This window comes from Juglans regia, chromosome 10, assembly GCF_001411555.2.
Source record: "Juglans regia cultivar Chandler chromosome 10, Walnut 2.0, whole genome shotgun sequence".
Lineage (NCBI taxonomy): Eukaryota > Viridiplantae > Streptophyta > Magnoliopsida > Fagales > Juglandaceae > Juglans > Juglans regia.
The window spans coordinates 36,211,257-36,239,231 of NC_049910.1; the positions used below are offsets into that span (position 1 = coordinate 36,211,257).

General features: G+C 34.6%; 4 protein-coding genes and 1 non-coding gene across 10 annotated transcripts; 3 read left to right on the plus strand and 2 right to left on the minus strand.

The window, feature by feature from the left end:
• Nucleotides 1–505: 505 nt before the first annotated feature.
• On the plus strand, nt 506–6,640 carry LOC109010724 (protein NPGR2-like). 6 transcript variants are annotated; one of them, XM_035694540.1, is made up of 7 exons: nt 506–759; nt 837–1,006; nt 1,320–1,576; nt 2,266–2,518; nt 3,377–4,593; nt 5,349–5,502; nt 6,028–6,640. In XM_035694540.1, exons 3-7 carry the CDS (start codon nt 1,343–1,345, stop codon nt 6,345–6,347), a joined length of 2,178 nt encoding a protein of 725 aa, XP_035550433.1. In that variant the 5' UTR covers nt 506–759; nt 837–1,006; nt 1,320–1,342; the 3' UTR covers nt 6,348–6,640. The 6 variants fall into 6 exon arrangements, with proteins under 6 accessions (XP_035550433.1, XP_018847173.2, XP_035550434.1 ...); XM_018991628.2 differs by having other exon boundaries at nt 1,338–1,576; XM_035694541.1 differs by having other exon boundaries at nt 837–895; nt 1,338–1,576.
• A 1,530-nt stretch (nt 6,641–8,170) lies between these two features.
• On the minus strand, nt 8,171–10,982 carry LOC109010726 (heterogeneous nuclear ribonucleoprotein 1-like). Its single transcript, XM_018991630.2, has 2 exons — nt 10,654–10,982; nt 8,171–9,603 (listed from the first exon to the last, which is right to left on the minus strand). Exons 1-2 carry the CDS (start codon nt 10,873–10,875, stop codon nt 8,512–8,514), a joined length of 1,314 nt encoding a protein of 437 aa, XP_018847175.1. The 5' UTR covers nt 10,876–10,982; the 3' UTR covers nt 8,171–8,511.
• A 92-nt stretch (nt 10,983–11,074) lies between these two features.
• TRNAM-CAU lies at nt 11,075–11,159 on the plus strand. The gene is given in 2 exon segments: nt 11,075–11,112; nt 11,124–11,159. It is a non-coding gene; the product is annotated as a tRNA-Met (tRNA).
• Nucleotides 11,160–15,451: 4,292 nt separating this feature from the next.
• On the plus strand, nt 15,452–17,132 carry LOC109010733. Its single transcript, XM_018991645.1, has 4 exons — nt 15,452–15,544; nt 15,980–16,071; nt 16,203–17,030; nt 17,093–17,132. The coding sequence occupies exons 1-4, from the start codon at nt 15,452–15,454 to the stop codon at nt 17,130–17,132; spliced, it is 1,053 nt and encodes a 350-aa protein (XP_018847190.1).
• LOC109010725 (MDIS1-interacting receptor like kinase 2-like) lies at nt 17,087–23,916 on the minus strand. The gene is made up of 4 exons (XM_018991629.2): nt 20,640–23,916; nt 20,082–20,427; nt 17,408–17,431; nt 17,087–17,273 (listed from the first exon to the last, which is right to left on the minus strand). The coding sequence occupies exons 1-4, from the start codon at nt 23,914–23,916 to the stop codon at nt 17,186–17,188; spliced, it is 3,735 nt and encodes a 1,244-aa protein (XP_018847174.2). The 3' UTR covers nt 17,087–17,185.
• Between the last annotated feature and the right edge of the window lie 4,059 nt (nt 23,917–27,975).

A 27,975-nucleotide genomic window follows, 5' to 3' on the forward strand; every position in this document is an offset into this window, starting at 1 on the left:
AAACATGACTTAAACACAAACACTTTCAAATTAATTATTACAACTTTTCAAAATTTTCAAATAAGAAAAAAAAAATTCAACTTTTTTAAATCTCAAAATAAAAATAATATTTTAACTTTATAATATTTTTATTAACTCTTTATCTTTTATTTTCTAAAATTAAAAAAATACTTAACTCAAACTATCTCACTATTATTCACAAACTATCTTACTATTATTTACAAAATTCTTATCTTATTTCATTCTCCAAACATATCTAAATAAAAAATTATAGACATTCAATTCAAATCCAAGTAAGATACTCGGGCTTTTAAAATGTCTATAAATGGTTCATGACATCGTATTTTATACTGGCAGAATCAACAGAATGTCTTCTTCTTTAATTTTTTTGGTGCAATTTTATTTTTTATATTTCTTACAGGAATACGAACTCCACGTGGCAGAAAACTGATATTTTATGCCCCGAGGCTCCACCGTCATTACTGCAAATTCTCAAATTCTTTAACCCCGAGACAGGAACTCTTCTCCCTTTCAAAGATTCAATTCAATTACCGTTTCCATCCCCTGCTGCCAAAGTATTTCATTCAAAGAAAAAGAAAGTTAAAATGAAAAATCTTTAAAGCTAAGGGATTCTCTGATTGATTCTGAGACTTCAAAGTAACCGCTTTGATGGATTGGAACAAAATTGGATTAAATGGGTGTTTCTTTTCATGGCTTGTGGGCTCTATGCCTCTGCTTTTATTTTTGGACATTTAAAAGGTGAATGCCGTTGGGTTAATTCTTTTATTCATTTGCTTTGGTGGGTGGCCTTGAATATGTCATTCTGGTGGTTGCAGGTGGGAAGAAATTATAAATTTGTGACCTTTTCAAATTATCTTTTGAAGGTTTTATTTGGGTAGGCTCGAATTTCGATAATTCCAGATGATTTCTTTCAAGTGAGATTCAAGAATATTAGTGGGCTTTCTTTTCTGATAAGAAATTTGTCTCAAAAAACTGTGGAGTTGAGGTAAATTATGCTAAACTTATATATTGGTTTTTGTAGTTTTGTTTTCGTTTGATGTGAAATTTGATGCCTTCCCAATTTCTTGGGTTGAGGTTTCATTTACATGTTTGTTTGCACAATAATTGGGATATGTTAGTGGGATATTTTGGTTGGCATATTATGTTTCTCGTGCAAAGCGTGAACTTTATTGTATGAGAATTGGTCTGATTGATCATTCCCTTAGCACAGATTAGTGAGTTTGTGTAGTGGCTATATATACTTTATTTGCGTAACGGATTTATTGATTTACCGTTGGTGGTGGTGTTGGTGATTGGAGATTTTGGATTGTATTCAGGCAATATGAATCAGAATAGGACCAAAAACCAGAGGAGCAGAGAAATTAGACAGAAATTTGGGAAGGTGATAAAGTGCTTCTGCCCCGGGGAGCAGTTAGGAGCAGTAGATGAAATAATTAAGGATTATTCCGAAATTGCGTATTCTTCTAAAGCTGGTGAGATTGGAAAGAAGCTGGATACTGGGAATATAGAAGAAGCCGAGTCATCTCTGCGTGAGAGTGGTTGTTTGAACAACGAGGTCGGTTTCCGTTTTTTGGCTTTAAAGTTTGCTTATCTTTTAAATAATCACTCTACTTTTTCTAATTTACTCCTGGGTTGACGCTATCTAGCTTATATAGTGTAATTTGTCTTGGATTTGAATTAGTTTTTGGAAACTCAGTTTCAGGTACTTTAGTAGTCAGTAATTGTAAATGTGCAGGTAGGTAGTTGAGAATCAGAGTGATCTAAGCTTAAATCTGTAGTGTTCTCAAACGAAGCACTATTATTTGGCAACAATTACGTTAAGAAAGCATCTACATTTATGGAGGCCATTGCTGCTTTTAGAATCTATATTGTAGTCCATCATGCTTTCTGATATACATTCTTTTGCACCTTCTTTTAGCACTAACAGTGTTTTCAATTTGAGGCTAAACATAAAGATTTTCTCCACATCACATGATGAGCACTGTCTTTCAAGGTTTGCACTCGTCCTATCAACAACCACTGCTTCTAATTTCCACGATACACACATTTATTTCTTTTTCTTCTTTTCTCCACTTTCTACCTGTCCATTTTTTACACCTTGGTTCCAATAATATGGTATTGGGACGTGTTTAATTATTTGATCCTCAAAAAATGCATGATGGAAATGATTAAAATTGACTTTTGTGCATAATTTTTTTGATAAGTTGTTCTGTGTTTGTAAGATCACGATGTCTGTACATGCAGGAAGCAAGAGCATTATCAGGAAGATATGAATATCAAAAAGGAAACATAGAAGCTGCTTTACACGTATTTGAAGGAATAGATATTGCTGCAGTGACTCCTAACATAAAAGTCACCCTTGCTAGGAAAGGACAACGTCGTAAGAGACGTTCTCAGAGTTCTACTGACCCATCTCTGTCTTTACATGCTGTCAGCTTACTCTTGGAAGCAATCTTTCTCAAAGCAAAATCATTGCAGGGTCTTGGGAGGTTTACAGGTATTTCCTTTATGTTATACAAATATTTTCTATTTGCTTTCTGAATTTGTCAAAGCTGCTAGTTATCTTTGCACATTTTCCTAATCTGTAGATTGCTTTCCTTTTAGTTTTTCCTGGTGATAAATTTGTGGGCATGGTTTATGTTTGGGTACCGTTGTCATGAGGTTTCCTTTTATATTGCTTCTTGAAAACTATCATTTGTTATTTTATAAAGGGAAAGTGCTGGCTGCGTTTGTTATGGGGAAAACTTCCGACTTCTTCAACAGTCTCATTTTATTTTGCATTTAAATTACTTTTATTACTTTAGTCATGGATTCTTTTGATTTTTCTAGAATCAGCGGTGACTTCTTAACATGTTTTTGCTCACCCAAGGAAACAGGGACTGTGATGAGTATGATCTTAGAGTGAAAGCTATTTATTTAGTAACTCTCAGAGTCTAGAGCAGACTTGAACAACCTTTACTATTTTTAGCACGTTTAGTAAACACCCAAGTGCCCCACTATTTGCACAGGTGATGTTAATGACGTTGATAAAACCAATTGGAATCTTAATGTTCCTTGGAACACTTACTTTACATGTCATCAACCAATTGGAATCTTAATGTTCCTTGAATGCTTAGTTTACATGTCATCCCACTCTGGTATTCATTAAAAAAAAATACTCAATTCCCATCATTTTATTTGTTACCCCTCATTCTAGAGTCTTTCCACTTAGCATGTCATGGTTGGCTGAGAATCTGGCCAAACGATGATCATTTGATTGTAAAAATATTAAACAAATAAGGGAAAATGGAATTCTTGAGCTTCACAATCAGAACATCATTGTGTAGCTAATTCACGTTTGGAATCATCCTTGCAGATGCTGCTCAATCTTGCAAAGTTATTGTCGACATAGTTGAATCTTCATTACCAGAAGGCTTGCCTGAAAACTTTGGTGCTGACTGTAAATTGCAGGAGACTCTAAACAAGGCTGTGGAGTTGCTTCCAGAATTATGGACGCTTGCTGATTCTGCACATGAAGCCATTTTGTCATACAGGCGGGCACTCCTCCATCATTGGAATCTTGATGCAGTAACCATAGCTAAAATCCAAAAAGAGTTTGCCATCTTTCTTCTGTACAGCGGAGGTGAAGCAAGCCCCCCAGATCTCCGCTCCCAAATGGACAGTTCATTCATTCCCAGAAACAATATAGAAGAGGCTATACTTCTGTTAGTGATACTACTGAGAAAAGTTTCTCTCAAGAGAATTGAGTGGGATCCATCAATCCTGGATCACCTTTCATTTGCTCTATCTGTGGCAGGGGATTTGAAGGCTTTAGCTAATCAAGTTGAAGAACTGCTTCCTGGAATCATCAATCAGAAAGATAGGTACCATACTCTGGCTCTCTGTTATTATGGAGCAGGGGAGGACTCAGTTGCTGTGAATCTACTTAGAAAGTTGTTGAACGGAACTGAGGATCCAAAATATCTCCCAGCTTTATTAATGGCATCAAAGATTTGTGGGGAATACCCGAATCTTGCAGAAGAAGGGATAAGTTTTGCTCGCAGAGCCTCTGAAAGTTTGGACGGTGAATGCAATCAATTAGAAAGTATTGCCCATTTTTTATTGGGCATCTCACTTTTGGCATATTCAAAATCAGTTTCTGCTGATTCAGACAGGGTCTCAAGGCAGTTTGAGGCAGTTCAGGCCCTGGAAAAGGCTGGGGGAGTGAGAGGAGTGAGTGACCCCTTTATTCTATACCATCTCAGCCTAGAAAATGCTGACCAGAGGAAGTTAGATGCTGCACATTTTCATGCAAAGCGCTTGCTGAAACTGGAAGGTGGCTCTAATGTCAATAGTTGGTTATTATTGGCCCGGATATTATCAGCTCAGAAACGGTTCATGGATGCCGTAACTGTGATTAATGCTGCACTGGATCAGTCGGGAAAATGGGACCAGGGAGAACTGTTGCGAACGAAAGCTAAACTTCAACTTGCACAGGGTCAGTTAAAAATTTCCATAAACACCTATACTCAGCTTCTTGCCATTCTTCAAGTTCAGCGCAAAAGCTTTGATTCAGGGAAGAAGCTTAGTAAGGTTTGTTAATTAGCTTTCCCATTTGAGCTCCAATATTTTGACATAGAATTCTTGTTACCTTTTGCTTAAAATCTGTTCATTTTCCGTTGTGTTTTGGAGTTAAAATCTGTTCATTATAGCATCAGATGCATTTGAGTTTCTTTAAAATTAGATCTGGAGAGCACTTTTGAAAACTCACATCATTGTATGGTCATGTTATTATATCTGTGTACTTGTGCTTGGTATGAGGAAAATGGGAGATCTAATTATCTGGTATTCTGTAAGTGACCAGCAGAGAGAGAGAGAATAAAGGAATTCTACAAATGATTGTATTTATTTGAGACATTTATGACAAGGTTCTTTTCTTGGGAAAGAATATTGGAAACAGTGGGTTCTTGCTGTTCGATTGTGCCATTTAATACCACACTAAAGTTGTTAAGCTATATCTTTGAAGAATGTACAGTCCTCTTCATATATATATATATATATATATACACATACATACATACATACATACATATCTTTGAAGAACTAGGCTCATTCTTCAGGGAGAGACAAAGGGAAAAAAGTATTAGTGGCGCAATTATAGATTTAGCCATGCCCCTATCAGTTCAAAGTCAAATGATGAAAAAGAAAAGGAGCTAGTGTCTTCTTTCCTGTCTAAATGAGAATGGGGGATAATTGCAGTTCTATATTCTTAATACAGTTTCCATTACAAAAAACAGCCCCCTTTTTCTCTTTTTATTTTTTAACTTCAACTTTCCGATTTTTGGCAGAGCAGCAAAACTCCCGCTAAGAGTCTGGAATTGGAAGTATGGCATGATCTTGCATATGTCTACATAAGCCTGTCACAATGGCTTGATGCTGAGATTTGTCTTTCTAAATCCAAGGCCATCTGTTCTTACTCTGCTTCTAGATGTCATGCCACAGGTATATCTATATTGTCACCATTCTATTATTTTTCTTGCTTCCAATTATTTCAATGATATTTTAAATGCCCTTCTTTTGGGAAAATTTCCTAGTGGTCCAATTTGTCGGGTTCGTCTGATATTCAATACACAAAACTGACTTAATGTTTTCGCAAAGTACCAAAAATATGATTTACTCAAGTTTTTTCTATTAGAAACAAGAGAGAAAAATGTTTATGGAAAAGGAATTATCTGTAAATATGAATCTTGTTTAGTGATAGCCCTTGTCCATGCTACCAAACTTGAACTTATAGGCTCTAGTAGACTGATGCCATCATTTCTTAAATCTGAGATTTCCATCTGAGCTAAACCGCTGCTCGCAGGGCTTGCCAATTTATACTCCTTTTCATTCTGCCCTCTAGTTTTTAAGTATTCAGTTGCAATTCCAGAAAAAGAAATTAATTGGAGCATTGCTTTAAAAACTGGTATTTTTGGGTTTTGTTTTGGCCGAGCCCTCGTATTGAAAAGATTGGAACTTGAATTACAGGTGTACTATATGAAGCAAAGGGCCTTTACAAAGAAGCTCTAAAAGCTTTTGGAGATGCTTTGGATATTGATCCCACCTTTGTTCCAAGCTTGATCTCCACAGCTGTGGTTCTCAGGAAGCTTGGAAACCAATCACATGCAGTTATGCGAAGCTTTCTGATGAATGCATTACGGCTGGACAGAATGAATCATTCTGCATGGTATAATCTTGGATTATTTTATAAAGCTGAGGGCACTGCATTGTCATTACAAGAAGCTGCTGAATGTTTTGAGGCTGCAGCTTTTCTTGAAGAGTCTGCACCAGTTGAACCCTTCAGATGACCAGTTTCACATAAAACAATTACTCTTGTAATCCCTCAAAATTCTCTCCTCTCTGATTACCGTCTTCTTATATGAATCTTCAGTGTTGTGGTTTAAAGTAAAAAAAACAATAAAAAGAAAGTTCAGTTTCATGCTAGAAAGATGCACTATCTGGTGGTACACAAACAGATTGTTGTTGACATATCATACCTTCAGAATATGACTAATGTAAACGTAATGTAATACGTTAGATTGTAAAGTAAATTGTATTAGAGCCCTGCCGGAATATATGTTTAAGAAAGATTATTTTTTAATTTGTTACAGTTCGTATAGAATTAGACGATCAGAGTTAATTTAGGATCATGAGTTGCATGCTTTTATTTTAAACTCCATCTTCTTAGCATTAATTGACATAATTGTCAAATTAATTTGAGTTATTATCGTTTTATAAAATTTTTCACATTTGGCACATTATATCCTATTTTTTGAAAAAACCGATTGTATTTACATGCTACGTGTTTCTCTGTGATTGGTAAAGACGTGCTAAACAACAGTGACATCATCAAGTTCCATTTGAATGGAGGGATCATTTGATATCACAAAGAAATTTCATAAAAGTAAATCTATAAATTTGCATGATTTCATATGAAACGTTAGATCTATTTTATAATAAAAATAACTTTAGAATCTAATATGTCACATCAAATTACGTTAATTTGTAAGTTTACTTTTATAAAATCTTTTCGTGGTTGAAAGTATTTCTCAACATGTATGAACTCAGTGATCATTGTGAATCTTTTTGTTACTAGTTTGAGAAATGATTGAATTCTAGAGACCACAACAGCCATTTTTCCTTTTTATTCGAAGTTTGTATACTAGAGCAGGTCATTAAATATTGTTTTTATTGTATGAATGAAAACTGAAACAATAGGATAAGAATAACGTCAATTAAAGCTATTCAATAGGAAGAAGGCAAATTTTTAAGAGGGATGCTGCATCAATACCTGTAAATAGGCATGGGGAAATGAGTTGTGCATTCTAAGTTCTCATTCTCTGGCCGATATTCCATGGATTTTCATCCTCCCCATAAAAGATTAAAACCCATCCAAGACTCTTCATTTATGGAATAACGGATAATTCTAAAAATTGGGTTGGTTAGGCTACCGCAATGCTTCCAAATAGAGCCATTAAACAAGAAAGTAAAGTGCTTTTTTTATTTATTATTATTTTAAATACAATAAAACTTTGTTATACGAATGAGATAAATAAATTGTTTTACATTTGGAACTCTTTTTAATGGCTTATGTGCTTATTTCAAGTGATCTGTAAACAACTCATAATAGAAGGAAAGAAAGACTTGTACACAACTTCAAATTTCATTACAATCTAAACTGGAAAAATGGATTTACTCCAATTCAGTAAGTTCTCGAGCATGCATCACTCACATCAGACATATTAATGGCTAAATTGGAAGGGTCAGTAATCAACCCCACTAACTGTAGAACGCATGAATTCTCACAAGGACATTGCATTTTCCCATGATGTTTAAGAATCTTGATATCCTATCTCAAGCATATTGATGGATGTGTTTTCCAAATATTTTTGTTTCCATTTCAAGGGATATTCTACTCTCAATTCGGTGGCCAAAAATAAGTGTTATCTAGTATACTGAAAGCCAAGCAGATCGAATATGCTCAAAAGAAAAACTAGTAATAGTTGTAGTAGTATAGAGACCGAAACTAAAGTTGCTGAAAAGAGTTGAAACAGATATTTAGCAAACCGAAAAAGTAAATAAATTAGACTTAGAAAAAATAAAGAAATTAGACAGCGGTGAGCATGGAGGAGAGATTAAAATAATGACAATAATACAAATATATTTTGGCTCATAATAAGAATAAAAAAGCACACAAAATGGGACCTGCTCATACCAAATATAAAGTAAACTTCAAATCTTCCTCTTTATAGAAAGATAAACGAACCAATATGCTGCTACTGAAAACTTCTTCTCACAATATAACAACAGCAATGCTACTGCCTACTACCAGCAAAAATAAAGCAATCAAACCTGAGAATAAAGCAATCCAAGCAATCCTTGTTCTGTCGCCATCATTGCCTAGAGTATCACAATAGGGCAAGTACAACCTAGTTTGTAACCAATAGAAATGCAACTACCGGATTACTAGTGTTAAGCCTGCCTAGACTGAGCACCACCATATCCAGCACCATAACCCCCAGTGGCTTGTGAAGGGTCAGATCTCCATCCTGTATTGGAGTACCCTGAGTTTCCATTTGTGTCACCATAGCCACTTCCCAAGTAACCACCACCAATCCCCTGTTGCTCGGTTCCACTAGCACCACCACCACCAGCATTGTTGCTTGGGGCATTTCCACCACGCCCCCCTGTAGCTCCATACCCACCAGAATAAGAAGCATCACTTCCACCATAGTTACCATATCCATAAACTTGATTCCCATACCCAGAAGCCCCACTTGGTGATTGACCCCTTGGAGCAGACATAGGACCGCCACTACCTGGAGAATTCCAAGAAGCTGTGGCTCCAAACCCTGCATTTCCACCATAGCTTGATGCACCATACCCAGGAGAAGTTTGGCTGCTCCAAGTATTTTTGAGTGCACCTGGCGCCCCACTTCCATAACTAGCATTAGGGGCATTGGGGTTTCCATATGCTCCAGCAGGATTGCCAAATCCAGTATTTGCACTACCATAACCACTAACACCATAACCACCATAACCTCCATAACCATAACCTGGTCCACCATAGCCAGAGTATGGTGGGAAACCACCGGCAGTAGTTTGAGGCTGCATAAATCTACTGCCATCTGTCCGACCATCAAACATATTTGAATTTGCACCAGAGGCATTGTAACCTTGATAGCCCCCACCTCGGACCCCACCACCACCAGGATTCGCATCTTTTGGAAGAGCTCGTTTGACCTCAACTGATTTACCATTCAAGTCATGGAAGGTTTTGTGAAGAACTCTATCAACTGCATCCTCAGTGTCAAATGTTATGAAACCAAAACCACGAGGCCGTTGCGTATTCTGGTCATACATTATTACCACATCAGTTACTTGTCCATAATTTTCAAAATACTCACGAAACCCATCTTCTGTCAGATTGGAAGGCAGCCCTCCAACAAATATCTTTTTGGTCTTAAAATTTCCTCCCCCTCCAGAGGTTCTGCCAGCATTAAAATTTCCAGTTCTAGAGGAGGTCTGCTGCTCCTCTCTTGATAAAGCCCTTTTTGCCTCCACCTGTGTAGCCAAAATAGAATATAAACAACTTTGTTCATAAGTAAGATAAAATTAATTAATAGGAAAGAGGGAGTAACACCAGTACACAGGAAGTATACAACTGATCTATCATCCACCTAACTAGCAAAAGGACAACGTGCTAGAAATTCATGAAAGGTAGAAATAGAAGACTACCCTATTGTGGACTACTATCCAATTATATAGAGTATCAAGAAAGGATGACTTGAGCCCCAACACCATTTTTCCCAGTCTTTGAAACTACACTCGTATCTTTCCCTCCAAATACACTACAGCAAACATACCGGTGTGATCTTTTGCATACAAGCATCTTATTTCTGTGCAGACATGGATCCAGAGAAAAAAAAAAACGTTGTAACAAGTTTATGTACAAATTTGGATGGTTGTTCTTTAGAAAATTTCACTTCTTTGTGTGTACATTTGTTAATAAACAACTTTTTAATCCATGCCATCTCTCCATGATAAACACACGAAAGGCCATATGAATCATGGCCATTGTAAGCGGCTTGGGCATTCTATGTATTTATAACAAAGTCTTTTTTCAGTTTAAGATCTCAAGGAAACGAAGAAGGCTCCCAGCTCAAACTGGAGTAACTTGATAATAATAAACGATTGTATTAATAATAATAGGCATAGCCCAAGTACACAAGATGGTATACAAGAGATAGCACCTATCTAGGAAGAGACAGGATTCCTCAAACTGGAGTAACTTGATAACGAGATACTACGATTTTTTTCCTCACGGAATAAAAAATATGAAATAAGAATTTATTAATTCTAGTCAACAGCAACTCAAATTCAATCAGGCCCCAAAAACCTAAATCCCGTGAACAGCCAAATACCATATATAACCGACATAACCAAGGAAAATGAAACTAGACCAGATTACCACAAATGCCAACCCAAAAGGACATTTAAAAACGCTCGAACATAAAAATTAACAGCCGAAGGCACAAAAAGGCCGACCAGAATTAAAAGAAAATCAAATGGAAATTAAGCAAAGAAAACAACGAGAAGGAAGGTGAATCAGACCGTGCGGCCATCGATGGTGTGCCTATCCTGGAGGACACGGTCAAGCACAGAGGGGTCGGAGAAGACGACGAAGCCGAAGCCACGAGGGCGGCCGGTGGGCTTGTCGCGCATGATGACGGCCTGGGAAACCTGACCGTACTGGCCGAAATAGTTGGTCAAAGTGTCCTCAGTGGTGTCCCACGCTATTCCTCCTATGAAAACCTTTCCTTCGTCCGAGTCCATCTCTCTAGACTCTCTGTTTCTAACGCGAGACACAGAGGCAGAGACAGAGAGACAGATAGCGAGAAGGTGAGAGAGCAGAGCGTTGGTCGTCTCTCGAGGAGGGAAGGGATTCTGGTTAGGGTTTTGTTTGTAAACGACGCCGTGTTGTATTAAAGTCATATTGTACTAAATAATACTATAGATACGTTTGGATCAACAAGGGGTGGTGGCGCAGTTGGCTAGCGCGTAGGTCTCATAGCTTCTGAGTGATCCTGAGGTCGAGAGTTCGAGCCTCTCTCACCCCATTTTTTTAAAATTTATTTCCTTAATTTCCGAAGAAATAATAATAATAATAATAATAATGATCTTATAATAATAATAATAATAATAATCTTATTATTGGAATACTTTATAATGTAAGTAAATAATCTTGTAATCCATTGTTATTTATTATTATTATTAAGATTTTGTTATATATCAGCTACTATTCACTCCTATACCAATACTTGATAGTTTTTTTTTATAGAGTGATGTATTTTTATAGGGTGTAAGGTATGAAGTAGTGAATAATAGAATAATAATTATTCTTTTATTATTATTGTTGTTGGTAACAGGATTACTACAATTACTACTCAGGTCTTAGTATTGGCATTGGTTTCATCAAAATTATCTCTAAAATTTGATGAAAAGTATATAATTTTTATAAATTCAAAATCTTTTTAGCCATAACCCCATATTGAATTAACCATTGAATACATCAAAATAATAATATAATATTATTTTGTTAATAAAAATATTTTTTTTCATATTTTACAATTACACTAATCATATGTTAATTAATAATTTAATTTGATTCTTACATTATTATTACAAGACAGTTGGAGATTAAACGTAAATAAAAAAGACATTTAGAGATTAAAAGTGAATAAAAAATAGATTTGATGAGTGAATGGTAACCCTTCAAATTTGAAGAAATTTATCCATTTACTGTAATTCAAAACTTCCTGCTTATCTATTTGACTAATCCAATACAGTTCTACTTTAATAAAATTACTTTTGACGAAATCAATACCAATACTTAAGATTGCAAATGGCCACCTAAAAACTCATTATCTTAGGTGCATGTTGTTGTAAATATCAATATTTACATTTTCTTTTCACGACATTGCTAATATACATCTTAACATGCTTTCAAGAAAATCAAAAACTGATATCGTGAGAGAAGAGTAGGATAAGAGTATAATATATAACGTAATTTCTATGAATAACTCTGGAGAACGGCCCCGGGTGCACCTGACGTTGGCTTTAAAAATGTCAGGTTTGAAGTAAAAAAAGGACGTTCTTATTGGAGATCAATTCAGGGGCCTTTTCGGAAGAAAGAACAAAATATTTTGTTTTGATGCAACGAGGCAATTATCTAATGGTAAAGTTGAACTTGAATAACGGAATAAGATTTTGTTACGGCGTTAACTTGTACAATTGGTGCTATTAGATAATTCACAATAAGTTCTCTATAAATTTCTCTAAAATTTAGCTAAAAAATACATTTTTAATTTTTTTTTTAATTTTACTCATCTTTCAAAAATCTCATATATTTAATTTCTTATCATTTATCTATTTTATTAAAATAATATTTTTCTCTTATTTTTTTATTACTTTTTTTTCTTACTTTCATTTACAAATTTAACTATTTACTATTTTATATTTTTTCTTATGTTTTAAACTATTACTCTCTAGCGAATAGTTTAAACAAAAATTAAAATTATTTTTTTACATTTTCGTCATTATTTAAATTATTTTTAAAATTATTATTTAAAATTATAATAAATATGAGTATAAGAAAAAATACAGATGATTGAAAGAAAAAATTTGTTTTATTTATTAGAATAAAATATTTATAAAAAATAATTTAAAAATAAATAGTAACTCTTTATATTTAGAGAGTTACGGTTCGTTCACAATCACATCCCAAAACCTTTTCTTAAAATAAGACCTTTTCTTAAAATAGGAAACCAGATGGAGAGGGATTATATAAAAAAAAAAGTTAAATTTCTTTCTTAAAACAGAGAATTAGAAACTTTAGACATCCGGAAGGATGCTTTTATTGATGGAAAACACTACTATGCCTACTTTATTTGACATTTCTATTTGACCGTTGGTCAATTTTTTTTTTTTTTTTAACTTAGTAATTAAGGAAGTGATTTTGAATGTATTGATGTATTTTTTTTATTTTTTAAATATATTTAAATATATTAAAAAAATATAAGAAGAAAAAAAAAAAAAAAGTTTTTACGCTAGGCGGTATGCCCAGCGGTCAAATTGGGACGGCAGAGTAGCCGCACCCTTTATTGATAACAGGGTCTGTTTTATTTTAAAGTCATTTTAATTTTTTTATTATTTAAAAACTTAAAAAGAAAAAGAAAGAAACATGATTATGCAAAGTCAGAAGAAAAAAAAATAGAGTAGCTCTACAGTCACTGTTGAAAGCTTTAAATATATATTTTTTTAAATTTATAATATTATTAAAAAAATACTTATTTAATCATTAAGGTCTCGTTTGTATTCGTAACTCATCTCAACCTACTTCAACTCATCTCATTTCATTATTATAATTTTATCAAATTTTCACATAAAATATAATAAATAATTCAATTTTTTCAAATTTCAAAATAACTTTTTCAAATTTTTACACAAAATATAATAAATAATTTAATTTTTATTCTATTATTTACAAATTATTTTAACCTATTTCAACTTATCTTTAAATCCAAACTATTTTTAAATTAAAAAAAAAAAGAAAACTAGAGGTAACTACCAAGTAGCTTTTTCCATAAATAAAAAAGGGACATCAAATCAATAGTGTGCCACGGGGTTACTGAACCCGGGCCATTCTCTAACGACACTCATTTCTATTGGTATAAAAAAAGAAAGAAAAATGATATACAAAAGTTCTAAATGCATAAAAAATAAAAATAAAATACAGTAGCTGTCAAACCCACATAACAAACTAGCATTCCATGAGTTGCTAATATAATTCTTTTCCATACGAATTTTACGAGCTGGTCTATTTTAGTTATTGGCGTGGATGGTATGTCAATTATACTTGCTTGCAACTAGAATGATGTTGTAAGTGATTTCAAAGAAGGGATTGAAGATCTCACAAAAAATTATCTCAAGATAACAAGTAACAGTGCACCCGTCACTCTTATCTCTTTTAGTAGAGATTTCACTGCTATCAGTTGTGGTTTCATTGTTACGAACACTTTATTTCCATATTTTAAGATGGCGTCCTTTTAAGATATAGGTGAAAATCAAGAAATTAGTCTTAAAAAAACTTTTTGTTTTCATCACTTTGTATTATTGTTATTGTTCTGGAATGTTTATTAGGAAATCTCATTCCCTCCTCTTGTATCATCTTATCTAATGAAATATAATTGCTATTTTTAACTAATGTTGTAAGTATCACATATAATGTTACTTCAGTCAAAATAAAAAAGAAAAATGATATTCTTAGTCATTAATTTTATCATCTCTAATCACATTAATTATGTATTATATTATATAATATTTTATATGCCAATCATTTAAATGAGCAGTCACTTAAAATATAACACCTTAATAAATATGGCCGATAATAAAATAAGAATAATCTTAATAACAAAAATATAAAAATATAAAAAAAAAATTCTACTCAATAATCCTAGACCACATATCTATTGAGGAAAATAAAATAAAATGATTAAAGATAAAAACCCATATTGACATGTATGTGGTTAAAACTTAAAACAATTCAATTTAAAAAATCTAATCTCGAAACTCTCTCTTTAGGTTGTGTTTGGATGTTGAAGTGAGTTGAGTTGAGTTGAGTTGAGATGATAAAATATTGTTAGAATATTATTTTTTAATATTATTATTATTTTAGGATTTGAAAAAGTTGAATTGTTTATTATATTTTATGTTGGGATTTGAAAAAGTTGTAATGATGAGTTGAGATGAGTTGAGATGAGTTTGGGATCCAAACTCATTACTCTCTAGAATATATAATTATCTTATTATAATTTTTTTAGATTTTTCTACCCATCATTCTACAATACTACACACTACATATATTTTATTTATATTTTGTTTTAATTTTATTAAATTAATTGAGTTTTTTTACTCATTAATACACTACACATGATAATAGAAAAAAAAAATTATATTTAATATATGGTGTAAGAATAATTAATAAAATCGATCACGATAATCCTCTTGTAATAAATCACACATCATGAGAGAGTAGGGCCCGTACGATGAACAGTCCGGATAAGCTTTCGCACTCAGTTTTTTTGGCCAGATCTCTTTTTACAGGCTGTGATCACAGTCAGTCGCTCTAAAGGAATCCTTAGCTCCAACGGTCACTTCCTCTTTTTCCCTTAAAAAAAAAACGGCAAACCCTAGAAAAGCCTCAACGGCCATTCCTCATGTCTGGCCTTTTTCCTCCCTACCGCTCGCTCCTCTCCCTCTCTCCCTCTCTCTGTGTTTCGTGGAGACAATGAAGACTAGTCAAAACTTCCTTCCCTGCGTGAATTCGTTCGAGGGGAAGTAGGTTTCTCAAATGGGTTGCTTTCTTGTTTGCTTTGGTTCTACAAAAGATGGGAGGAAACAACGAAAACAGAGCCAGAACAAGTTTCATCCCGATGATGATGTAGTAAGTATTTTTTTTCCAGCTTAGGTTCCGGTGTCCGTTTCGTGTTTATCCTTAACCCTTTGTTTGGTTGCTGAGGATACTCCAGAAAGGAACGAGAAAAGGGTCTCGGCATTTTGAAGCTTCCTTCGTTTCCGTTTGTTTGTTGGGTCATGGAAATATAGACAAGGCCATAATCAAAAGGAATCAATTTTATTGAAGCTTTTTTCTCGCTATTACTATTTTTTAATGGTCTTTCTTTTTGTTATTGAAAAGGATCAGAGAGTCAAGTTAATAAAGTAATGCAGTTGATTCTTTACGCCCATTTTCTTAAAGATTCAAAAGATTGGTTTCCTTCTAATTTCCTATGTTTTCTCAGCAGCCAAACGGAGCTAGAGTTGATAATTATTCTTGTTGAATGAAAAAAGAACTGAAATTGAATTCCGAATTTTTTGACAGAGAACTGTAGATTACAAACCTGTGCAATCTGCTATCTCTTTGATACAGGGCACCTCCGAAAATCCCAACACCAAACAGATTTCACAAGTTCGGTTAGTTATCAAATTCCAACTGTTTGGGTTTTACTGTTTCCCAGTCGTTTCTATTTGATAGCAAAATAACTTTTTTGCTAATATTTTTTTTTTTTGTGTTTGATATTAATTGTGATGGGGTTTGTTTGTAGGGATGAGTCTGAAAAGGAGTTGAGCTTTAGGGCCATAAAGAAAGTAACATTTGACTCCAATGTCAAGACCCATGAACATGTTACCTGCGGAGAAGCTCTGGACCTTTTATTGAAAAGTGAAATCGGTGGGAAGGGGGAGGAAAATATAGAAAAACCAAGCCAATCTAAGTCCTCTTCAGAAGATAGTTTGATCACATCAAGCTCGGGATCTTATCCTCCAAATTATCGATACCAGAATTGCAGGGACAGCGATGACGAGTATGAAGAACTAGACTGTGCGGATACTGATCTTGACGACGAAGACGATGATGGTGGACTAGAGGATGATGGTCTATATGCAGATGATGATGAAGGAATTGTAAGATCGAGGAGAACAATTTCTGTGGCTCATGTGTTTACTGAGGAGGCTGATAGCACTAAGCCAATATGTGCTTTGCCTGATGGGGAAATGAAGCCAATTGGGTCTAACCAGTATGCTCGAGATAGGAGTGCTTATGTTCATCCTGTTCTGAACCCAGTAGAAAATCTTACTCAGTGGAAAGCTGTTAAAGCTAAAGGGGAGCCACAACTGAAGCCTCAGAAAGAGAATTTTGTCTCAGATAGAGAAACCCAGGTTTTGTCAGGTTCAGAGCAAAGTTTTAATGGATTATCATTCAGTTTTAATTCGGAAACTGATCAATCTAAGAAGTCAAACAAGGAAATAGCAGTTGATGCTAGCCTTTCCAACTGGTTGGTTCCATCTGAGAGTCCTGTCAATAAGACTAGCAGAAACAATCTTAGTATTATTTCGCCTGAGAAAAGCATGTCACAAGGATCAAACTCATCGAGGTGCCAAGACGATAGGCCTATTTTAGGAGCATTAACTGTCGAAGAGCTTAAACAGTTTTCAGCTTCTTCTACACCAAGGAAGTCTCCGAGTCGAAGCCCTGACGAGATTCCCATAATAGGCACTGTTGGGACCTACTGGAGTCGCGCTGTTCCTGCTAAGGATTTTGGCTCTGCCTCTTCTCTTCCTTCAAAGAAATACCAAACACGACCAGCCAAGTATGTATAGCTACATGTGAAGTAAGGCTTTTGGGAGTTTTGCATTAGTTGTCAGTGTGTTATGATTAAATTTATGGGTATTTAAAATATGGTTGGAAAGAGCTTTGAATAAGGGGCATTGCTGAATCTTACTCTTCTTGTAATCCAGGCGTATGTGAGACGAGCTTGTGACCTGGTCTTCGAGTGTTGTTCTTTAGCAAAAATGTTTTTTAAGGTCAATTGGCCGTGTGACATTTGTTTGCCGTTGTAATTTCTTGGCGTTTGTTAATGCAATTCAATTAATTCTTTTGTGAATGTCAATTTGGCAGTGTTGCATGATGCTGTAATTTCTTGGCATTTTCTTCATTTGGTTGTGGCACATTTTGTTGTTTTTTGTCACAAATATTCATTTTTTTTTATCTGATCTCTTTCCGCTTTGGCAACAGGGGAAGACTGTGTTTTACTATCAAGTTTTGTTCAAGTAGTGAATTCTAGCCAATTTAAAGGATCTTCTAATCAAGTCAAAGATCATTAGTAAATAGTGATAATTGATCTTTTCTAAAATTCTGATTAAGATATGGGAGTCGTGATGGTGTTGAGTCCTACATTAGGAGTGGTTTGGATTTAGATATGAGTTGAGATGGGTTGAGATGGTTTGTGAATAGTAGAATAAAAGTTAAATTATTTATTATATTTTGTGTGGAAATTTGAAAAAGTTGTTTTGAAATTTAAAAAAGTTGAATTGTTTATTACATTTTGTATAGGAATTTGAGAAAGTTGTAATGATTAGATGAGTTGAGGTGAGTTGAGATGAGTAACGAATACAAACGAGGCCCGGAAATTGAGTTATATGTATGATGATCTTATGGACCCTCAGTTTTGTAGCTAGCTTGTTCGTGGTGCAGGTTTGGGGCATGAGACAAGACATAAAATTCTCATATAATCTCATTTTATCTCATTCCATGTTATTTCAAAACATAATATAAATACAAAATTTTCAAACTAATTATTATAACTTTTTTAAAGTTTTAAATAAAAAATAATTTCAACTTTTTTAAATTTCCAAACAAAAATAACATTATAAAACTATATTATTATAATATTTTAACTTTATAGTATTTTTTATTCAATATTTTCTCTATTCTTTTCCAAAACCCAAAAAATACTCAATTATTATCTCACTATTATTCACAAACTATCTTATTACTATTTATAAAATTATCATCTCATCTCACTTTTCCAACCAAGCCGTAAAATTTTGAATTTTGCAAATCAAATCATGTCATATCAACGGTGTAGTTGGTGTGTTTTCCACACCTATTTATTTCTCGAGATTAGCTATCATCTTCAAGGAAATAATCTGATTGTTTGATACTCAGATGAAAAGAAAAACAGGGAGAGAAAGTGAGTTTAGGTTTGAAAGAAGAATATAGCCTCACGGATTCCTTCGAGGCAACTCTTTTGCATGTAATAAAAAAAAAAAATCATTCATTAAATAACCTTGACACAAAAATTGTTATAAAAAAAATTAAATATAAAAATAGATGATTTGATATTAGCTGCTAGCTCATGATGTTAGAATGTTTGAAATGAGGGCAGTTATAAAAACCAGAGCGCGTATTTGCAACCATATCAAACTTCATCGACTTCCCTTCTACAATGAAGGTTCCCTCTGAATATAACCATCGAATCCATTATTATGGAAAAAAGTTGACCAGCTTCAGAAATAGCTAGGGAAGTTTGGTTATGAGATTGTCAACCAGTAGACTCCCACGTAGAATGAAGCTGTCTCTAGCATTCTTCTCAGACGAGCCAATGAACTGTAAGAGAAGAATTGTCGTCGTGTGCTTTCTACCATGATTAATAGATTCTTTGTTAATAATTTTTCCTGGTCTTTTTGTAAATAGGAATGTAGATATTTATGAGTAGTTAGGCTATAGATATAAATGAGTGGAGCAAAATCATGGAAACTGTCGGGATAAATATACCAGGCCCAAGACGCACCAAGTTCAGTCCATGATAAAGCCATCATCAGGAAGCAAGAGAGAAAAATGAGGGGACAAGATAAGTCAGAGCAATAGAGCTCAGGAAGGGAAGTCAGACACGCAAAGAATGGGATGACATAAAGCTGTCATTCCTCACCACTCCCCAGGGGCTGAGCAAAAGGGGACTCTTACCAGAGAAAAATGAGAATCATCTTCAAAAGAGACTCAAAATGGACCATCTTCTCTAGTCCACAAGAGTTCATGGACTCCTCGTATAAAGTGAGGTACGAGAGACTATGAGAGATTGTAAATTATCTCATTCATAGTGGATTTTCCTTCCAAATGACATATAGACGTAGGCCATACGCCGAACTACGTAAATTCGTGTTTATCATTCTTTATTTATATTTCTTGTATTCTTTTACTATTTACCGTTATGGATGTATGTAAGGGTACTGTACCGACTCCCCAAATCGCCATCGTGGACTTCAGACCGCATCCTCGAGGCTTGAATCATTCCCGTGGGTCAGGAATGACTCTTTATCTCTTTCCGAACTGTTGTGCAAATTTATGCATTAATAAACACAATCTATATTAGTTTCTCAATTTTGTATCTTGGCCAACCCTCCATCAACCCTTGAATCTTTCCTCACAATATCTAATAACTTTCTATTACAATTATACCATGTAATCCTTTTATGCAAGTAGTTTTATTCTTTTGATTCTGAAGAAAAGCAACAAATGCTCTCATTATTAGGGACAAAGGAATATATGATAATGTAGTCATATAGACTACTGATCTGCTAAATTATAAAACTATTTATGATGACAATACATTATCAATATCACCTGAGAGTCTTTTTGTCAAAATAAATCCATCAAGTTCCGCAATGTGATGGTATGGAATGGTGAGGAAAGAGGCAGACATGATCCCGCTGACAGTTTAGTAGACACTTGATGCATGGTGGGTCGAGCCATGGGGTTTTCCTGTATGCATACCAGGGCGAGGGACATGGCTAAGAGCAAATCTTGCATGAGAGGACCAGTTGGTAGTGCAAGCCTTTTGTCCAAGACATCTGCAAGGCCCACATCAAATCCTCCAGATTGCAGACATAAGAGGAATTCTTGAGGGTGCTTGCCAACAAATAGTTCTAATGTAACAACTCCAAAGCTGTATACATCGCATTTCTCTGTTACCTTCATTGTAGAAGCAAGCTCTGCATGGAGACGAAAGAAATCTGTATTGAAATCGATGCTTGGAATTTTGTGTTTAGACTTGCAATGTTTGAACAGATCTTTTTCAGAGGCTTAAAATACATAATCTATTATTAAGGCTTGAGAAGATGAGAGATTATAAAATTATTAATAAGCTGTTTAGAATGGAGAAATTGATGCTAAAAATAGTTACTGGTATGGTTTGAAGAAATACCTGGTGCAATATAGCCATATGAACCAACTGGAGTTGTCCAGATAGACTCACAATTTCTTAGTATTCTTGCCGTTCCGAAATCAGAGATCTTAGGCTCAAACTCTGAATCCAATAAAATATTGCTTCCTGATAAGTCACGGTGCACAATAGGAGGCACACAATCATGGTGCAAGTATGACATAGCATGTGCTACTCCTCTGATAATCTTTAGCCTCATATCCCAGTTCAGAATATTGGTCACCTTCTCCCCCAGCAGCAAACTTCCCAGGCTGCCCCTTTCTACATACTCATATACGAAAAACATGGATCCATTGAAGACACTGAATCCATATAGTTTTACTATATTTCGATGTCGGATTTCACTAAGCGCATGCAATTCTGCCTTGAAGTTCTTTATTTGGGTCTCCTCAGGAAGCTCATTTTTTTCAGATGGGTGTAGACGCTTTACAGCAAAGATTTCAGCTTCTGGAATCACTGCTTTGTACACATTTCCTTGTCCACCCCTTCCAATGCAATACTTCTCGTCAAAATTATTTGTCACAGCAACTATATCCTTAAAGTCTATTTTCTTCTTGTAATTCCATACAGAGAATAAACCTTTTTCTTCTAAAGATTTGTTCTTTTCCTTTTGTTCAGATCTGGAACGACGTTGGACAATAAAAATTACAATCAATGCCAATAGAATTGTTGAAGCAACGGTTGGAATCGCTATCACTATTACCAGTTTCCATCTTTTACTTTTGTTCTTTTCTGATGAAGTGTCTCCAGTACAAGGGCTCAACCCTTGTGCCTTTTCACCGCATAGACTGGGATTACCTGCTAGAGCCTTTGCAGGAGCTTGTTGGAAGCCCCTATTGTCTGGAAGGGGACCTTCAAGATTATTATAGGACACATCGACTTGTTGCAGACTCACAAGGTCTTGAAAGGCAGAAGGTATTGGACCAGAAAGCTGATTGTGGGAAAGATTTAGTACTTCTAAGTTTCTTAATTTTCCAAGCTGCTGGGGTATCTTTCCTCTGATTGAGTTGTGACTGACGTCAAAGAGTAACTGTAAAGCAACAAGATTTCCAAGCTGGAATGGGATGGTGCCATTCAACTTGTTCATACTGAGCTTTAAGGATATGATTGACTGGCAACTCCCAATTTCTGCTGGTATCGACCCACTCAGATTGTTTGATGATAAATCCAAATATAGTAGCCTTGACAATGTTCCAATCTTTGTTGGAATCTGATCTGAGAGGTGATTGCCACTCAAATTTAGCTTAAAGAGAATTGAAGAAGGATGGAATAGTTCAGTTGGAATCTTCCCCACGAGTTGATTATTAGAAAGGTCGAGATTTTGCAATTTTGGCAACTTTCCCAACTCTGTAGGTATGTTACCTGTTATCAAATTGGTAGACATTCCAAAATTGGAGAGATTTGTGCATTCCCCCCAGTTTGGCGACAACACACCAGAAAGTCGGTTATCTCCCAAGTTAATATAGTCCAGAGATGGGTATACGCCGAATGCATTTGTGATGTCTCCATTTAGCCTATTCTTTTCAAGACGAACCCTTCTCAGTTCGGTGCAGTTCTTGAGACTTTTCGGTATTGGTCCCACTAATTTGTTTTCATTGGCTGTGAAGAAAATGAGTCTCCCTCCTTTACAAATTTCTGGAGGAAGCTTTCCTGAAAAATTGTTGTAGGAGAAGCTCACATTTCTTAAGAAACTGGGACCCAATTCTTCAGGTATGATTCCAGAGAAATTGTTGGAGGAAACATACAGGAGAGTAATTCTTTTCAAGCTGGTAATCGATGAAGGCAAAGTTCCTTGCAGGTGGTTCATGCTTAAGTCAAGCTCTTCTAAGCTTTCCATGTTGCCTATTTCAATAGGAAGGGTTCCTTCGAGTTGGTTTTCAGAAAGATCTAATTTGATGAGCTTAGATAATCTCCCCATGGTTGAAGGAATTGGACCAGTTAAGCAGTTTTTGAAAAGTTGAAGGCCTAGTAAATTTGACAAATTTCCAATCTCAGGAGGGATGGGACCTGAAAACTGGTTTTGAAATAGAAATAAATAGTTGAGCTTTTTGATTGACCCAATTTCAGGCGGAATTCTTCCTGAAAGATTATTAATATGGAGTTGCAAAGAAATGAGTTTTGACCAGTTGGATAGGAAATCTGGATGGAGCTCTCCAGATAAATGATTATCAGAAATTCCCAACTCTATGATCTTTGTCAAGGAGGCCATAGTGAGAGGCAAAGAACCTGTAAGGCTATTTTTTGACAGATCAAGAAAAGTAAGGTTGATGCAAAAGCCAAGTTCTTCTGGGATGCTAGAATTCAGGCTTGCATTTGCAAGATTTAATTTCAAAAGCATTGTCAGGTTTCCTATTGAGGATGGTATAGGCCCTTGAAACATATTGTTATTCAATTCAAGCATTTCAAGGTTTGACAAGAGCCTAATTTCTCCTGGTATGGTACCATTCAGCTTGTTCATTCCAAGTCTGAGGTGACGGAGTTTCGTTAAGTTCCCAATTTCTGCTGGAACTAGACCTTCGAATGAATTCTCAGTAAGGTTAAGGTATTCAAGGTTTTCGAGACCAATCAGTAATTGCATTGGAATCTGACCCTTGATCAGATTACGAGACAGATCAAGAAATATCAACTTTGGGCATTTGGTGATAAAAGTGGGAACCGCCTCTAAGTTGTTAAAGTAGAGCCAAAGGTTTGTTAAAGATGCCATACCATTAAACTGAACTGGCTCTGGATTCTCCAAATAATTTGCACCTAGGTTGAGAAGCCAAACCTTTTGTAGAAAACTAAGTTGATATGGAATTTGGCCTGTGAGCGAATTGTTCTGGAGATGAAGAACTTGGAGTTCTAAGAGGTTTCCTATTCCTGGGGGTATTGGACTAGTGAAATTGTTGCTAGCCAGATCAAGAAAAGTGAGCTTCTTTGCATTCCCAACTCCAGTTGGGATATCTCCAACGAGATTGTTTAAATTGAGATTTAAGGAGCTAAGGTTTGGGAAGGCAGAGAAGTCAAACCTGTAAAGTGTTCCATTCAGGCCTGTGTTTTCAAGAGTTATCTCAGTAATGCTACCAACTTCGTTGCACCAAATTCCAGTCCAGTTGCATGGGCTAGTGCTGCTGTTGGTGAGAGTCCATGAGGGCAGAGAGGGAGAGATTAAACTTCTTTTCCATTTTAGCAGAGCTTCTGCTTCTTTCTGTGCATGGATTTCTACAAGAAAGCAGGAGAAAATGAGAAGGTGAAGAGTTGTTTGCAACGTTTTCTTCATGCTTGCCATTGCTTCCATTCAGTCAAGTGCTCTGATTGTTTTGATAATGTGGTAAAAAAAAACGTTGAGGGAAAGGACTAATATAGAAAATGCACTTGATGAACCCTTTTGATTCATGAGTCAGTCAACTATTCTTTTTTTAACTGTTTTGCTTTTGTTTTATGTCTGCATATTTATTTTAGATTGGAAATCAATGTTTCTACAAGAAAAATGTGACCTTTCATAGTGGGCCTTACGAAAATAGTGGGCCTTATGAAAAGAGGTATCTATTTTTATGATTCACGAGATTATTGACTATAATTTTGCATCATTTAGACTTTGCACTAAGATTATGAGATAGACACTGGAGATAGTGTGGATCTGACTTTTTATAAAATATTGATACACCATCATTAATAAATAATGAGGTGCTGTCCCTTTTCTTCAAGAAAAAAGGTGCTTATCGGGATGGGAAAAAAAGAAGACAATGCTATATAATTTTCTTTAGATATTAAAACTTAGATTTTATTATTAAAAGAGACTCGGCATAATCCAAGTATACTGGAAGTATAAAAAGATGACGTCTATCTCCGATTTAGAAACTAGAAATAGTTATAAGAAAATCATGAAAATTGTTCCTAGTGAAGATTGAAGTTAATAACATTATCTCAGCAAAACAGTGTTGTAATAATCTTTTGAGCTTGTCTAAAGAATGCTCCAATCTTCAAAGACACTGCATGTGACAAAGGGATCATTTTCCAAACAACTGTGAAAATTTTTCACTCTGCCCTTTTGAATACTCCTCAGCATTAGGCAGAAAATCAATGAATTTGATAACATAAAATTCCGAGTCAACACATCTCATCAAATTTATGAGGGACATGGAAGTCTTGGACATTCTAGAAGATTGAACTTTGAATGTTCAAAAGTTGAATTTGATTATGCGTGTTGTTTGGTTGTTATGTATTCTTCTCCGCTTCTAGTAAAAGGATAAGAGTAGTGATACAGTAACAATCAATTATTTTTATTCAATTTTATCGCTCTATTTTACCGTTTTAATTTTTTAATTTTTTTAATTAATAATGAAGAAAGTATATTTTAATAATATTATATATTTTTTATTTTTTTAAAAAATATTAAAAAATACATATATAAAAAAACAAAAAAATAAAATAAAATCCTATAACTAACATGGTATTAAGTAAAATAGATATTATCTATATAAATATAAAATATTTGATATTCTAGTCATTTCACTTGTCAACATATAAGCGACTTGTCAACTTTGACATTTTTTTTTTTACTTTTTTTTTTTAAACATTTTTTTTTTAAAATAACTACAACATCATTTAAACACACTCACTTAATCACTAATTAAAAAAAAAGGAAAAATATTTGCATCAGCCCCACACCAGCACACACTCAATCTATTGAGTGTAAAAAAAAAAAAAATAATGTGAAGTGTGTACTGGTGTGGAGCTGTTGCATAGTATTTTCCAAAAAAAAAATCCGTAAACTCTCTCTCTCTCGATTTTGTCAGTGAGTTCAGCATTATTCTTTTTTTATTGAACCAGCCAAAAAAGGGTGGTGCTTTACTGAAGAGGCACTCATCCTGTTCATATAATTTTAGAATTATAATGATGTTGTGAAAGCATTCATGATTACTCAGACCTAGGGGCTGTGGGGTGCAGTGTGAATGTGTCAACTTTCTAGGTAAGCAGGAATATTTTGAATGACTTTAGAAATGTTGCAAGTCCCTTGCAACCACCACATGGCAAGGAAACCAGTGTTGTCTTTGTATCATTAAGTGGTTTGCTACCAAATGTCTTTTTGTTTTACTTGGATTCTATTGTATTGTTTTGAATACCATACCATATTGTATCAATCAAGGTATTGAAATAAAATATTTGGATATTGATATCGTTTTGTGTACTGTTTCAAGATAGTCGATATATGAATAAATTATATTCTAAAATAATAGTCTATATATGAATAAATTATATATAAATACATATATATATTAATTATAAATAGTTTACTTTGAATTAGAGGTAAAAAAATAAGCTTGTAATTTTTTTTTAAAAAAAATACTGAAATATAGGCTGATATGACCAGTATTTGAGCCGGTACGAAATATATATGATACCTGTACCGGCCACTAGGCCTGTACAGCAAATACCAACCGTACTGGCTGGTATGGTTTGAGATTAAAAAACACTATTCTATAGACCTTTTGACACTGCTCTTAAGATTTTGGTTAGTATATTAAAAGCAATTATTCTTCAGGCTAACAAACTCAGTGTGGAAATTGGAATTTTTTTTCAAAAGCAAAGAGAGCACAGGAAACACAACTGCTGATTTTACCTGATCCTGTTATTTCCCAACAATCACTAGGGTATTGAACTGGATTAGATAATGAAATTGGGTACCCAAAAGTGAATAGTTCGACTTGGTTTCACTTTCAGTGTGTTTAGCAATGGTACCAGCCATGAGGCATCGAATCTGATTGGTGTCAATTTGGACAGATATTTTCACCGATTTAATTTATATCCAAATCTAGTTTTGCCTATAAGCCATGCATGAAGCTGGAATCTAAGAGGTTTGGACTTGTTCAGGACTCAAAATCTAATTCCTTGTCTAATAACCTCACCATATAGCTCTATTATAGTATCGATGGAATCTTCTTAAGTTATCGTACTTATCTTAGAAGTTTCCTATTTGGCATTCATACTTGGCACTGCACCAAGAGTGCACTCCTTCATATTGTTGCGCATATATATTCTATAACGGAGAGAAATGATACTTACAGTCGTGAGTGTGCAAGCGTCGTGCAGTCGTTTTGAAAAAAATAAATAAATATGAGACTCGCATGAAAAGAAATTAATTTTTTAATAGTTGACCCTACTCTTTTTCAAAACGATTGCACGGCGTTTGCGCATTCCACGACTGTACGTAGCATTACTCTTCTATCGCCCAATTGAATTTAAATAATCAAAACCTCACTCTCTTCCTCGCTCTATTCTGGTTGTTGGTAGATTTTTTTCTATTGGAATATGATCATCTGCAGCAGGTTTGTAAATGAATAAATTCCCAATACATGCTGATAAGCGGAAAATCTTAAGCTCATACTCAAAACAAAAGTAAACACAAATCAGAACTAATCATCGAATTCATGCTTCATTTGAGAAAGCAAGTTAAACTAACGTATAAAATAAATCAAATTACTCAAAAGCATTAATATAACGGCTTAAAAATTGTGAAGGTGGCTCTAAGATAACACAAACAAAAATCAAACACAAATTAAGCTCAAAGACCAGAACCTTCTACAGGTCAGTTGGAGAGATCCAAATGCAGTGGTTTTTGGCCTGGCAAGACTTTCAAAAATAAATTTTAGGTCTCAGTCTATGAAGAAGAATCAATCAGATGTTATCTTTAGTATCAAATATAATTCAAGTGCTTTTATGTCAACTGCTTTACATGGAAGTGCCTGTTTCTGTTGTACTAAGTTTAGCAATCATATATATGCATGGTTCTTCAGTTTATGCTGCTAGATGAACAAGGTAGTTGGCCAGATTTTGGTCCAACAAAATATTAAAAAGTAATGCTCCTTATTTGGAGATTTTTTACTTAAATGATTTAAAAGGATCTCATTTTTTTCAATTCATTTCAATTGACCGATAACCAATTTAAGTCTGAACTCCAACAACTTGTCCTGGGAAATTCCCAATGAACTGGGAAATCTAAAAGCTTGCTTTACAAGCTCAACCTGAGCAGGAATGATTTGACAGGAGAGATTTCCCGGAATCTTGTCAGTTTGTTGTGATAGATTATTGAGATGTTGCCAGTTTAACATCTCATGCATGCAAACATTCCTTTGAGACTACAACACTTAATGAAAAGCCAACGATTTATCTAATTTATATAGAAAAACTTTTAAGAGTGCGGTGCACGAGATCGAAATTTACTCTGTAGGATAGGTCTAAATGGCCCTGCCTTGAAGATGTTCCCCCACATAATAATAATAATAAAAAAGAAAAAAAAAAAAGAAGAAGATTATTCATCTTGGGCCTGAGCAACAAT

What these genes read in the sequence shown, in the direction of transcription:
- LOC109010726 (XM_018991630.2), bottom strand. Translation starts at nt 10,875, where the DNA reads ATGGACTCGGACGAAGGAAAGGTTTTCATAGGAGGAATAGCGTGGGAC. An exon ending in ACACCATCGATGGCCGCACG is followed by an intron (nt 9,604 to 10,653) that starts GTCTGATTCACC and finishes TTGGCTACACAG; the next exon opens with GTGGAGGCAAAAAGGGCTTT.
- LOC109010724 (XM_018991624.2), top strand. Translation starts at nt 711, where the DNA reads ATGGCTTGTGGGCTCTATGCCTCTGCTTTTATTTTTGGACATTTAAAA. An exon ending in CAGGGAAGAAGCTTAGTAAG is followed by an intron (nt 4,594 to 5,348) that starts GTTTGTTAATTA and finishes GATTTTTGGCAG; the next exon opens with AGCAGCAAAACTCCCGCTAA. An exon ending in TTCTAGATGTCATGCCACAG is followed by an intron (nt 5,503 to 6,027) that starts GTATATCTATAT and finishes CTTGAATTACAG; the next exon opens with GTGTACTATATGAAGCAAAG.
- LOC109010725 (XM_018991629.2), bottom strand. Translation starts at nt 23,916, where the DNA reads ATGAAGAAAACGTTGCAAACAACTCTTCACCTTCTCATTTTCTCCTGC. An exon ending in ATATGGCTATATTGCACCAG is followed by an intron (nt 20,428 to 20,639) that starts GTATTTCTTCAA and finishes GTCTCCATGCAG; the next exon opens with AGCTTGCTTCTACAATGAAG. An exon ending in GAAGACCAGGTCACAAGCTC is followed by an intron (nt 17,274 to 17,407) that starts GTCTCACATACG and finishes AACTCCCAAAAG; the next exon opens with CCTTACTTCACATGTAGCTA.
- LOC109010733 (XM_018991645.1), top strand. Translation starts at nt 15,452, where the DNA reads ATGGGTTGCTTTCTTGTTTGCTTTGGTTCTACAAAAGATGGGAGGAAA. An exon ending in AAACAGATTTCACAAGTTCG is followed by an intron (nt 16,072 to 16,202) that starts GTTAGTTATCAA and finishes GTTTGTTTGTAG; the next exon opens with GGATGAGTCTGAAAAGGAGT. An exon ending in CAAGGATCAAACTCATCGAG is followed by an intron (nt 17,031 to 17,092) that starts GTGCCAAGACGA and finishes AACAGTTTTCAG; the next exon opens with CTTCTTCTACACCAAGGAAG.